At 40.1% G+C, this 14,674-nt stretch overlaps 1 protein-coding gene across 1 annotated transcript in view; it reads right to left on the bottom strand.

The window, feature by feature from the left end:
- Positions 1 to 7,532: 7,532 nt before the first annotated feature.
- plcxd3 (phosphatidylinositol-specific phospholipase C, X domain containing 3) overlaps positions 7,533 to 14,674 on the bottom strand; it is a 65,983-nt gene continuing 58,841 nt past the window's right edge. The window contains exon 6 of the mRNA XM_061900391.1: positions 7,533 to 13,388. Coding sequence (XP_061756375.1) covers positions 13,229 to 13,388 — 160 coding nt within the window. The 3' untranslated portion in view covers positions 7,533 to 13,228. The remainder of the gene's footprint in view (positions 13,389 to 14,674) is intronic.

The following is a 14,674-nucleotide window of genomic DNA, read 5'->3' as shown; positions in this document are numbered from 1 at the left end:
ATTCCGATATTACGTTTTAAAGCATTTATCGGCTGATAATATCGGCAGTCCGATAATATCAGACATCCCTAGTTAGCAGTTGTGAGGCCGGTTGGATGTGCTGCCAAAATCCTAAAGCATACCCGCGCAATAATCATGCTATTTAATCAGAATCTTGATACGCCACATCTGTGAGGTGGGACGGATTATACTGGCAAAGAAGAAGTTCTCAATAATAAACATTTAGACAGATTTGTGAACAATATCTGAGAGGAATTGGTTTTCTGTGTTTATAGTAAAATTTTTAGATTTTTGAGTTCAACCCATGAAAAATGGGGGCAAAAACAAATGTATTGTTTATATGTTTGTCCGAAAATGGTTTAGAAGAAGCAATTCTTATTATTTTATAGATGTTTTCTTTTCTTTTTTTTTAATGATACATAGAGGTGTTTCTAATATTTTGGTTACTATTGCACTGCTGCAATTTCACCAAACTCATATTTCATGTGTGAGTGAACATATTCATTGGTTCTGTGGCGGAGCTCTTAACTCCAAACACTTGCATCTCAAATCAAAATTTCTCATTGAAATGAATCGGAATCGATTTAATTGGTACTTGGGCTCCCTCCACCCCCCACTCCCGCCCACACACAGCCAAAAAGCACAATTTACCTTTTGAATATAGAAATACATTTTTGTCTAAGCGACTTTTTTGTTATAAACAATACATTACAATATACTACTAACGAGTCGACTATAGTAGTTTTATGAATTAATGCAATAATAATGTATGCTATTTATCTTGGAGAAGGGACTTCTACAGTATCTCCATCCAGCTGCTTCTCCATCAGCAGCTTTTCCGTATTTTCATGGATTAATGTCCGCTGTTTCGATATTATTTCAACATTTTTAGCTGGCGTTAGACTCATGGTGCAGTGAGAAGATCCAACAGCTTCATCAAGTCATGTTTTTGATGATTTGTTGCTTTAATTCAATGATTATTATCCACTTCTTCCAATAGTTTAGTTAAGATTGCGCTGCTCCACATCCACCTTATGCAGAATTCGTGTGTGAGTGAGCATACAAATGCTAACTGTTCCCACCATGTCCCCCATGGGTGTAATAATTACCTCTTAATCCTGGCTAATTTAGCTAATAAACATCTACCCAGAATGCCTTTTGCGAGCTGCAATTAAAGTTAAATGGCGCAGCCCCCGTTTACTATTGCACCTTTGTGTCCTGTAATTGTACACCGTAGTTGATGCTCGTAATGAGATGTATCCTATAATAATAGTGTCATTCAACAATGGGCTCCCGTTATTGTCACCCAAAAGACATACAGTATCTCAAAGTCTTTCTTTCATGTTTTGCGTTGGAAGCCATCCACATCACTGAGACATCTATAAGTTGGCTTAAGGAAATTCATAAAAGTTTGAGCCGTATTGGAAGTCCCAAGTAAAAAAAAAAAAAGGGTGTATATATTTACATATATATATATATATATATATATATATATATTCAAGGTTTCTGTGGTTTATCCATTATACAGTGCGGGTAGAGTGGAATATACTTTAGGTCAGGTGTGACGCGTTGGTCGCATGGTGATGCTGGTTTTGTTCTCCCAAGGATGCAGGGGGGCTTTGGACACAGCGTGCAGGTAGGAAATGATTTATTTAAGAATAATACAGACTTTGACAAAAACCAAAAGAGCTAGTGTGGGAACTAGAAAACACACAGAGCCTTAGCATGGAAGCTAGCATAAACAGAACCGGGAACCAAAGTCGTCACTTGTTGCGTGTAGCAAATTAGGAAGCAAGACAGACTGACGGAAGAAAGCAGACTAAATAATGACAGTAATCACAAAACAGGTGCGCGTCAGGAGCAAGCGGCAGGTAAAAATAATGAGTTATTATGGAAAACCAACAGAAAACACAAACAGACTCAAAAATCTAAATGATAATATGATCCGGGCAGCGGATCATAACAGGACCCCCCCCCCCTTAAGGGACAGATACCAGATATCCCCTGGAAAAACTTAAAATCCCCCGACTATAAGGCAGTTCATGAGTCAAGGGAGGGCGGAGGGAGGACATGGCGGAGGCTCGCCAGGCCACGTGTCCCCGAATCCACTGGGGACAAGTCAGATGGCGGCGGCGAATGGAACGCCACTGCTGCAATTGTTGAGGCGGGCGACCTCGAAAAGGCCACATTGGTGGCCGCCGAGAAGGTAGGCATGAGTGGCGCCAGAAGTTCAGCAGCCGGAGAGTTCTAAGACAACGTCTTGGGTGCCACTGCTGTTTGCGCCACTGGCATCCATAAACTGATCTCTGAGAGAGCCGCTTGCAGGCCCCTGATTGCTGCTTAAGCAGCAGGCCAGCTCAAGCCCGCTGAGACGTCGTCGAGGAAGCAGGAGGCGGCGCCGTCCTCGTCGTAGAAGCAGGTGGCGGAGCCGTGGACGTCGTAGAAGCAGCCTGGTGTGGAAACCAGACTTGGAGCAGGTGCTGGTGTGGGAACCAGACTTGGAGCAGGTGCTGGTGTGGTAACCAGACTTGGGGCAGGTGCTGGTGTGGAAACAGAGCTTGGGGCAGGTGCTGGTGTGGAAACCAGACTTGGAGCAGGTGCTGGTGTGGAAACCAGCTGTGGTGCTAGCCTTGGACTTGGACTTGGTGCTGGTGGCCTAGCCGGAGGTTGCAGCTTGGCGGGCCGAAAGACTGGTGGTGGTGGCCGCGCCAGAGGTTGCGGCTTGGCGGTTCGAAAAACTGGTGGTGGTGGTTACGCCGGAAATTGCGGCTTGGCGACCGGAAAGACTGGTGATGGTTCCGCGCCGGAGGTTGCGGCTTGGCTGGGCGCAGCTGTGCTACCTCTGTAGCACAGCTCCCAGCACTAGCCACCCCCTCAAGAAGCGTATACCAGATGCGCTCCCCGTGGTCTGGAATTGTCCTTAAGGGTTGGTAGAGGGAGATCAGGAGGGGGGTAGACTCCTCCCCTTTAGATTGTCCAGAATGTCTATTATGCTCCCCAATAGCAGGCAGAGTGTACTCTGCCGATTGGGATTGTTCCTCCAGTTTCAGTTCAATTAGAACCCTCCGGTACCACTCATCCATCCAAGCAGGTGTTCTCGAGGTGTGTCTTGAAAGATGGCTGAGTTGGAGCAGGAAGTGCAGTGGACAGAGGAGTGGGCAGAGCTTGAGCCATAGGGGTCGGGGCCAAAGTCATAGAGGTCAGAACTTGAGAATCAAAAGGTGACTGGGACTGACTAGACTTACAATTAACAAAAAATTCCTGATAGTGTTTAATTGTAGCGTCAAAGTCATTTGCAACTGGCTGACAGAAAGAATTTGCCGAATTAAATAAATTGTCCTTGTCTCTGACGTCATCAATCGTGGACGGGAGGACGTCATCGGGGGGCGTCAACGGAATGACGTCATAGCTGCTGTCCTTGTGATTGACATGACAGCCGGAAACAACTTTGGCAAAATGATAAATTTAATTACCAGACACCTGAGTGGAATCCTGGACGGCTTGTAGCTGGCTGTGTTCCGGAGGGGAAGAATTGTGAGGTTTGCGCGTCTCTTTCACGGGTCAAAGCCTTCTTGAGAGGCTTCCGCTTTCGCAGACGCGTGCGAGCGGGCTGAGTGGACCTCCCTGGGCCAGATGGAGTTAATCAGGACCAGAACACCTCCAGGTCCCCACATCATGTCTTCATTTGGCGCATAGCGGAGTGTCTCTGCCTCCCTCGCTCGGAGGACAATCCACGCCCTTTCATCGACCTCCAAAATGCCCGAAGCGAGAGAACTTTTTCTTGCCTGCTTCCTACTGTGACGCGTTGGTCGCATGGTGATGCGGGTTTCGTTCTCCCAAAGATGCAGACGTGCTTCGGACACAGCGTGCAGATAGGAAATGATTTATTCAAGACTAAAACAGAATGACAAAAACCAAAAGAGCCAGCATGGGAGCTAAAAACATAAAGGGCCTTAGCATGGAAGCTAGCATAAACAGAACCGGGAACCAAAGTCGTCACTTGTTGCGTGTAGCAAATTAGAAAGCAAGACAGACTGACGGGAGAAGGCAGACTAAATAATGACAGTAATAACAAAACAGGTGCGCATCAGGAGCGGCAGGTAAGAATAATGAGTTACTATGGAAAACCAACAGAAAACACAAACAGACTTAAAAATCTAAATCATAACATGATCCGGGCAGCGGATCATAACATCTGGAAAAAACACAAGAGGCAATATCATTCCTACAAACCTGTTTTTCGCAGGTTTCCCTGCTCGACAAATGATTTTTTCCCCGGACGAAAAGGGAAACCTTGTAGGGATGATATTGCCTCTTGTGTTTTTTCCTGACCTAATGTTTATTCCACTCTACCCCGGTATTGAGCACCGTATAACGGATAAACCACAGAAACCTCGACTCTACATATATATATATATATATATGTATATATATATATATATATATATATGTGACTCTACATATATATATATATATATATATATATGTATATATATATATATATATATATATGTGACTCTACATATATATATATATATATATATATATATATATATATATATATATATATATATATATATATATATATATATATATATATATATATATATACATATATATATACTGTATATATATATATATGTATAAATATGAATATATATATATATATATATATATATATATATATTTATGTATATATGTATATATATATATATATATATATATATATATATATACATATATATATATATATATATATATATATATATCAGGGGTCGGTAACCTTTACCAAGCAAAGAGCCATTTTTAACCCGTTTCAAAAAATAACGAAGACAATGGGAGCTGCAGTAATTCTCGCAAATATCAGCTGATGGCCACCCACATAACAATAATAAGGGCGTGCTATGAAGCCGTTGCCTTTGACGCCTTCTACGACATGTACAAACTCTTTGCCAATACAGAAACATGTTGTAAGTGGCTTCCGCTGATACACGTACACAACTGCAAGACATACTGGGTGATACAGTTTACATTGAAAGTTGTAAAATGAACAATTTTGACACTCTTACTAATATACACCACACTGTGAACCCACACCAAACAAGAATGACAAAAACATATCGGGAGAACATCCTCACAGTAACACAACATAAACGCAACACAATAAATACCCAGAATCCTTTGCATCCATGACTCTTCCTCATACACCCCCCTAGCACCAACCCCCCCGTGCATCGGTTGAGGTGGGCGGGGTTGGTGGCGCGGGGGTGTAAAATATAGTCATGAAGAGCCGCGGGTTGCCGACTCCTGATATATATATATATATATATATATATATGTATATATATATTTAGTTATTTTATATTCATTTATATTTATTTATTCTTTTTTTTTTTTTTTACTTGGGACTTCCCGTAGGCTGAATTTTGGACGCTGGTGGGCGCCCGGTTTAGGATTTCATTTTGTTGAGAAAACAACAAAACTTTGAAGACAAAATGTTTTTACACCATTCAAAACCTTTTAAGTCCTTTTTGGCTTTGATGATAATGAAATCAAATGTCCCCTGAGGTTTAAAATAATCAATCAATCAATCAATCAATGTTTACTTATATAGCCCTAAATCACTAGTGTCTCAAAGGGCTGCACAAACCACAACACAAACCACTACGACATCCTCGGTAGGCCCACGTAAGGGCAAGGAAAACTCACACCCAGTGGGACGTCGGTGACAATGATGACTATGGGAACCTTGGAGAGGACGAAAGCAATGGACATCGAGCGGGTCTAACATGATACTGTGAAAGTTAAATCCATAGTGGATCCAACACAGCCGCGAGAGTCCAGTCCAAAGCGGATCCAACACAGGAGCGAGAGTCCCGTCTACAGTGGAGCCAGCAGGAAACCATCCCAAGCGGAGGCGGATCAGCAAAATACTACATTTAGAGGTTGCCTACAGCCACAGCTGTTTACGCCAATGTTTTATCACCTTGCACTAAATACTTAAAGGCCTACTGAAATTAAATTTTCTTATTTAAACGGGAATAGCAGGTCCATTCTATGTGTCATACTTGATCATTTCGCGACATTGCCATATTTTTGCTGAAAGGATTTAGTAGAGAACATCCACGATAATGTTCGCCACTTTTGGTACTTCCAGAAAAAACCTCGCCTTTACCGGAAGTCGCAGACGATGACGTCGCAAGTGTGATGGCTCTTCACATATTCACATTGATTTTAATGGGAGCCTCCAACAAAAACAGTTATTCGGACCGAGAAAACGACAATTTCCCCATTAATTTGAGCGAGGATGAAATATTCGTGTTTGAGGATATTGATAGCGACGGACTAGAAAAAAAACGAGTAAAAAAAAACAAAAACACGATAGCATTGGGACGTATTCCAATGTTTTTAAACACATTTACTAGGATAATTCTGGGAAAATCCCTTATCTTTCTATTGTGTTGGTAGTGTTTTAGTGAGTTTAATATTACCTGATAGTCGGAGGGGTGTGTCCACGGGTGTCTTGACGCCATGTCTCACGGGTGTCGACTGCAGCTGTACGGACGACACAAGCTCAGCTGATATCCGGTAAGTGGCGACTTTTTAACCACAATTTTCTCACCAAAACCTGCTGGTTGACATGTGGTCGGGATCCATGTCTGCTTGACCGCGCTCTGATCCATAGTAAAGTTTTAGCTCCGGGAATTTTAAACTAGGAAACACCTTGTGTTTGTGTGGCTAAAGGCTAAAGCTTCCCAACTCCATCTTTCTACTGTATATAAATTGAACAAATTGCAAAAGATTCAGCAACACAGATCTCCAAAATACTGTGTAATTATGCCGTTAAAGCAGACCACTTTTACCTGTGTGTGTGCGTAGCGCTCATACTTCCTAAAAACCGGTGACGTCCTGCGAACACGTCATCATTACACGACGTTTCCAAGACGAAACTCGCGGGAAATTTAAAATTGTAATTTAGTAAACTAAAAAAGCCGTATTGGCATGTGTTGCAATGTTAATATTTCATCATTGACTGCGTGGTGGGTAGTAGTGGGTTTCAGTAGGCCTTTAAGAGACCCACTCCCCCCTACCCCCAGGTTATTTGCCTTCGTAGAACATGTACTCTGTGGTTAAATACATAAAGCCGTTAATCGGAGCGTTTATTGATTGTTCTTATCACCATGAACTGTAAAAGCCAGTGGAAACGGAGCCGATCCGGACCATGTCGGTTTACACGATTCAACACCTGGCCTCTCGGTGGCTCATTACATCCTGAATTATAAAACACAGTCTGAGCAAGGTCACCCCCATGTGCCGGCACCCACCCACTTCCATTCTCATCACCGTGGTAACGGGGGGATTTATTTTTTATTTTTTTTAGGATGCAAGAATCAAAGCCCAAAAAAAGATGTGACTGTCTAGTGCAGATTAGCCTGCGTGTCACAGGATTATCATCGAATACCTTGAAATGACTCACTCACCACGATGATGCAAGCCAGACACAAGACGTGAAGCCAGGGAAAGACACCATATGGCGTTGAGGCTTTATTTTACTGGCCACTTTCAGTTTTACAACAGCAAATCATCTTTTTGTTGGATTTTTTTTTTCTTGTTTTCTTACACCAGAAGAAAAAAAAAACAATGACAACAACTTTAACCAGGGAAGACAATTAGGTTCTCACAACAACAATATTAAAGTCAATGCTCTTTCACCCTTGACTGCCATCAGAAACTGTAGTGCAAAAAAAATAAATCAATTTGGAGATGTTGTCTTTGAAGTCATGCGTGCAATAACAAACTGTGCATCAAGGGGTGTTGAAAAAAAATGCATGCACATCACTGCTATATTTGTGTTTTAAAAAAGAAGTATTTAAGAAAGTGTTGTCATGAGCCTTTGCCGTACAGTAAATTCAATACTTACAATTTTGTGGCGAGGTTTGTTCTCCCGGGATGCAAACAGATTTTTGCGGACCAGGGTAGCAGGTAGGAACATATTTATTAATCTAACTCAGGAAATCTTGCCTGGGCATGAGGTAAACAAACATAAACTATGGCGTGGAACAAACACAAAACCTGTGGCATGAAACAAACAGTATAAACTATGGCTTGGAACAAACAAAACTTACTTGGACACGGCATGAAGCAAACAACATGAACTATGGGTATCGCGTGAAAACAGGCAATAACGCCAGGACCACTCACTGGCAAAGACAGGCTTAAATAATGGTCTCTTGATTAGAGCAAGTGCGTGTCCCGAACACCAGAGGCAGGTGAAACTACTAACAAGGGTGCACGAAAACAAGAACTAATGGGGTCTTAAAACTAACAGAAAAAAACAAAAACATAATCCACACCTGTTTTTAATCACAGAGACTATTTAAGTCTGTCATTTTGTGTTGGTCGTTCTGCCGTCATCACTCCGTTCATGCTCACTCCCACTCCGCTTCATGCCGTTATTACTCTTTCTTGCAATTTCATAGTCCATGCTGCCCTGCTCACATCACCGCAAGTAAGGTTTTGTTTATTTACGCCAAAGCTAGTGTCTTCTGTTTTATGTATTAAATCACGTATTCCCCTTCACGCCATGCCCGGTCCAGTTCTTTTTGCATCTCGGGGAAACTATCCACGCAGAAAACTGCACCTTAGTGTAGGTTTCGACAATATTTTGCAAAAGTTGAAGAAGAGCTGCAGAAAAAAAAAAAAAAAAACGCAAAAAAAAAATCTCTACCCCTGATTTTTGAACCGTCCTCTGACTTGAAAGAAAGTCCACCTCCAAGGTGTGCGTTAGGAGAAAAGACTGAGGGTGACTCATGCACGGCAGTACATACAGACCAACTGTACAAGGGGGTGGGGGGGTGGGGGGGTGAGCGCTGAGAGGATAAACAGATGCTGGATGGACTCTTGTGAGCAGTATTTTTAAACATCACGACTCAGCACCCACCATAAATTCATATCGAGAGACTTTTCCCTCTACAAACCTTTGCAGCAACACTGTTCGATTTTTTTATTTGACTTTTTTTTTTTTTTTTTGAGAGAAATCATGTTAAGGGTTTATCACACCGTCTCTCAATGATGAAGGCCTGTTTAATAAAGAAAATGTTTAAAAAAAAAATATATATATATATATATGACATTTATTGATTTTTACAGGTTTTACTGCATACTCTCAATACTGCAAAGTGGATTTAATCAATAAATAATAACAAAAAGTAAGTTATTCGATTCGACATACATTTTTTTTTAAAATAACAGTTACAGGAGTGCCTCAACATACGAGCTTAACTGGTTCTGTGATGGAGCTTTTTACGCAGAGCACTCGTTAAAAAAAAATAATTTAAGTGCATGCCCCCCCCCAAAAAAAACCATCACCATTTTACCATGAATCATATTTTTTTTCAAATAAAAACTAAAACAACACTACAATAATAATGTTAAAAAGTTAAAGTACCCACACACTAGGTGTGGCGAAATTATTCTCTGCATTTGACCCATCACCCTTGATGAACCCCTGGGAAGTGAAGGGAGCAGTGAGCAGCAGCGGTGGCCGCGCCCAGGAATAATTTTTTGGTGACTTAGCCCCCAATCCCAACCCTTGATGCTGAGTGTCAAGCAGGGAGGTATTGGATCCCATTTTTATAGTCGTTGGTATGACTCGGCCGGGGTTTGAACTCACGACCTACCGATCTCAGGGCGGACACACTAGGTAGCATGTACTACAAACAGTATTTTTGATGATACAATGCAAAAATAATGTACAGTATTTACCTTGGAGAATGGACTGCTACGCTATCTTCTTACAGGTGTGTGTCAGTCAAACACACCATCCGCAGCTTTTTTCCCTAATATCGTGGATAAAACATCTGATGTTTAGATATTATTTTAACACTCTTGGCCGGCTTTAGACTCACGGTGCATACCAGCAGTGATCCGCTCCAACTGCTTCTCCAAGTTAATAAGCGACACGCTCGGTCGTGTTTTGGATGATTTCTTTCTTTAAATCAATGAATAACATCCACTTCTTATTCTCAGCATTCTCCTTCACATTCACTTTCTTCCTTCCCATTCTCAGAAAAAACAAAATCACGTCCAACGAGTGAGACCAGGTGTTTTGGGTGGATCTTACGGGGTTCGCTGTAACATTCTCTACGCCAACTAATGGAATGTAAGTCAAATTTTTGCTGGTAATATAAAGCATAATTAGTTCTTATCTTAAAGCATTTAAGTTGAAGTACCACTGTACATATTATTGTTGAATTGATGATTTGGAGGTTTTACTACATACATACATATCCAAACAATAAATCGGAAAAAGCACACAAATGCCCAATAAATAAATAACATATATAAGGTTTACTCTCAGTGGTGAGAGGTAGGTTTCACCAATAAACAAATTACAATAACTTAATCAATTCAGGAGTAATACTCATCCATCCATCCATTTTCTACCGCTTGTCCCCCTCAGGGTTGCGGGGGATGCTGGAGCCTATCCCAGCTGCATTCGGGGGGAAGGCGGCGTACACCCTGGACAAGTCGCCACCTCATCGTAGGGCCAACACAAATAAACAGACATTATTCACACTCACATTCACACACTAAGGCCAATTTAGTGTTGCCAATCAACCTATCCCCAGGTGCACGTTTTTGGAGGTGGGAGGAAGCCGGAACATCCGAAGTCACGGGAGGACATGAAAACTCCACACAGAAAAATCCTGAGCCTGGGGATCGAACCAAGGACCTTTGCATAGTGAGGCACACACACTAATAACCCCTGTTCCACTGTGCTTCCTTCAGGAGTAATACATCTTAAACGATGACAAAATATTAAAATCTGGTTGAGGATTTGAGTATTTTGGAGGTTTTTTCACATACTGTGCTGTCATTGGTTCAAATTCGGTTTATTCAGGTAAAAAAAAAAAAAAAAATCTATAATTGAAAAAAATTAATAAGTAAAAGGTTAATCACTAAATAAATATTAAAAAGTCAGTTAATTCATGAGAGTTAAAACTGAACCCTTGTGGCTTTACTGACTGTTTTTAATTTTTTTTTTAATAAATACTCCCAAGCTAATTTTTTGGGTTTAATCCAGGGGTCACCAACCTTTTTGAAACCAATAGCTATACTTCTTGGGTACTGATTAAGGCAAAGGGCTACCAGTTTGATACACACTTAAATAAATTGCCAGAAATAACCAATTTGCTCAATTTACCTTTAAATATATTTTATTATTAATAATTAATTATATTTATCTTTGTGGAAACACTGCTCATCTTAATGATTCCTCACAATAAATGTATATAGAAACAGATAAATATCAATGTGCAACACTTTATTTTTATATTTTCTCTAAGTGCACATTTTTCAAATTGAACATTTTCAAATGATCACTTCTAAGACAGTCTTGTGAAATCACAATATCCCATTTTAACTAGCTATCCACTAACATTGTTTAACAAATCATGAATTACTTTGCACCATGTTTGTACGAATAATAACTCATGTAAAATACAAATGTCAACTCTCAAATTTTCAAACAAATCATGTCACACTTTGAAATGGACACCAAATCTGTTATCTGTTTCTTTGTCAGTTAGTGGGAAGCCTGGCATTGCATGCTGTTAACTCGTGTGTTGTACTCTGGTGTGTAACTTGACACTGCAACTCTGACTGAGTCTTGCAGATGTGCATCAGTGAGGCGTGTTCTGTCTTTGTTCTTGTTGAAGTTCATGTCAGAAAAGGCAGATTCACAAAGATAAGTTGATCCAAACAGGCTTTTAACTTTCATTGCTGCTGCGCATACACCACTGTACTTTTCTGTGTCAACAAGGAACCAAAAGTTTGGTGCAGCCTGGTGGGCTTTAAATTTTAAATTGTCAGGAAAGAAGAGGAAGGAATTTAAAAGGTAAAAGGGTATATGTGTTTAAAAATCCTAAAATCATTTTTAAGGTTGTGTTTTTTCTCTAAAATTGTCTTTCTGAAAGTTATAAGAAGCAAAGTAAAAAAAGAAATGAATTTATTTAAACAAGTGAAGACCAAGTCTTTAAAATATTTTCTTAGATTTTCAAATTCTATTTGAGTTTTGTCTCTCTTAGAATCAAAAATGTCGAGCAAAACGAGACCAGCTTGTTAGTAAATAAATAAAATTTAAAAAATAGAGGTAGCTCACTGGTAAGTGCTGCTATTTGAGCTATTTTTAGAACAGGCCAACGGGTTACTCACCTGGTCCTTATGGGCTACCTGGTGCCCGCGGGCACCGCATTGGTGACCCCTGGTTTAATCAATAAATAAATAATCAATCCAAATCAAATGTTACAGTTAAATGTATTTTTATTTTTTTCTCGGGCAGAGCACACCTATTTTCAATGGTACAAAGCGGGTTTAGTCAATAAATAAATACAAAATAAATTAATAAATAAAAAAATATTGACTATTCTGTTATTTTCTCTTCGTTGTATAATGTGGGTTTGAATAATGAATAATAATCAGTTAATAGTAATCTATTTATTTATATCTGCACCTTTTTTTATCCTGCACTACCATGAGCTAATGCAACAAAATTTCGTTCTCATCTGAACTGTAAAGTTCAAATTTGAATGACAATAAAAAGGAAGTCTAAGTCCAAATGACAAATGTCTTTATGTATTAATAAATTCAAACTAAAACAAAATATTCTAAATCTTATTGTTAATTGACTTTTACCCCCGCATTGTCTCAATTTTAAAGAATATATACACATGCTAACAATAGTGAGCTCCAATGTGTCTTGAAAAAACTGCAAAATGGTTGCATTTTCACTATGGCCTACATAGATTAGACATTAATTACACAGAGATCAGCGCCATGTAACGACACAGCCAGCAGAAAACATATAATGATGATGCCAAGGACCTTTACAATTGCATGGGAAAAGCAGCCATTTGTACAGCATGGGAGGTAAAGAAAATGTACCACTCACTTAAAAAAGGGGAGGGGCACGTTGAACCTCAAAGTAGGAGGCAGACATCATCATCATCCTCATAGCCCTCGGATCCCACACATCATCACATCGTTGTTGCTCTCAACGCCATCATTCGCCGTGTGACGGATCACTGCACTAGAGCCCTAAATAAAGTGAAAGGAGCGGCGCGTCTCCTCTCAAACAAATGCCAAGGAGAAAAAGAGGCGGAGCATGAAGCCATCCCCTCCCAGCAGCTGCAGCTGGCGGAGGGGCGCCAACGCTCCCCGACAGCTCTCAGGTGGCGTCGTCGTCGTCTTCATCGTCCAGGTGGTAGTTGAGCGTGATGACGGCACTGATGAACTCGCCCAGCTCCACAAAGTCTGCAGTGATGATGTTGATGCCGCTCTCGCCGGGTCTTTGCGACCTGATCCACTGCATCATTCCTGGCAGGGCCCTGGAAGACCAAATAGGACATTCTGTTGGCCACGCTAAGAGGACGGATTTTATCCAAGAGGAGTCTGAGGGCAGCAAGAAAACAGTCAATGGTATTGGCAATTTTATTTTTTTATTTATTCAATAAATATAGAAAAATTGTGAAATAAATACAAAATGTTGCGGTATAATTGACCATGAACATAATTTAAAATGAATAGGTAGATTAACTCAAATAGAAATGTGTTTTAAAAAGTGAGTAAAAAATATATACGGTATATATAAATAAATAAATAAATAAATAAATAAATAAATAAATAAATAAATAAATAAATAATAAAGAAAGAAAAAAAATTAAAATAATAACATTACATGGGTTTATTGAAAAAATAAATAGATAAAAAGAACAAAAAAATAAGCATCACGTATTAGAAATATGTCTTTTTCCAAATACTACAAATATTTGGTGGTTTTAATCAAGAAATAAAGTTAAAATACAATTTAAAAGTGAAATGTATTTGTTTGTTTACTTTGGATGTTCTCAATGGTAAGATATGTAAGTATGAAACATATTTAAAATAGAAAACATGACTAGTCTGTTGTTTTGTTCCATATATATATATATTGGGGGTTCACGGAGGCAGAGGGGTTACTGCGTCTGCCTCACAATACGAAGGTCCTGAGTAGTCAGGGTTCAATCCCGGGCTCGGGATCTTTCTGTGTGGAGTTTGCATGTTCTCCCCGTGAATGCGTGGGTTCCCTCCGGGTACTCCGGCTTCCTCCCACCTCCAAAGACATGCACCTGGAGATATGTTGATTGGCAACACTAAATTGGCCCTAGTGTGTGAATGTGAGTGTGAATGATGTCTGTCTATCTGTGTTGGCCCTTTTATTTTTTGTCATTGTCATTTTCATTTGAGTGTGCTTTCATGTTTCTGAGACCAGCAGAACAGGTACATGAAATACTACCTGCTAGTACCCGCTTTTATCAATGCAAAAGTGTCAAAAGCCCCTCAATGTAGCCCGAATGAATGAAAAGCACCTGAAAAGAGTTAACTGCGACGTGGAAAGGTAAAACAAGGTCAGGGTTAAATGCCTGAGGAAATACACCGTGCTAATGATAGGAGGACTCTATACTCCTGTCTGGGTTTGTTTCAACCACTGCCGCTTATCAAAGCATAGATGCAAACTATATCACCCGCAGTGCTATCATGTTTCTCTTTTTAAAACTCCAAAGTTTGCCATTTGGAACATAGCTTCAAGATTGGTTAAAAAATACATGGCCAAGCAAAATTGTTGTGGCAGGTG

This window comes from Nerophis ophidion, linkage group LG01 (genome assembly GCF_033978795.1).
Source record: "Nerophis ophidion isolate RoL-2023_Sa linkage group LG01, RoL_Noph_v1.0, whole genome shotgun sequence".
Lineage (NCBI taxonomy): Eukaryota > Metazoa > Chordata > Actinopteri > Syngnathiformes > Syngnathidae > Nerophis > Nerophis ophidion.
Note: the sequence above shows the minus strand (reverse complement) of the source record. Positions and strands in the feature narration are given on the sequence as shown.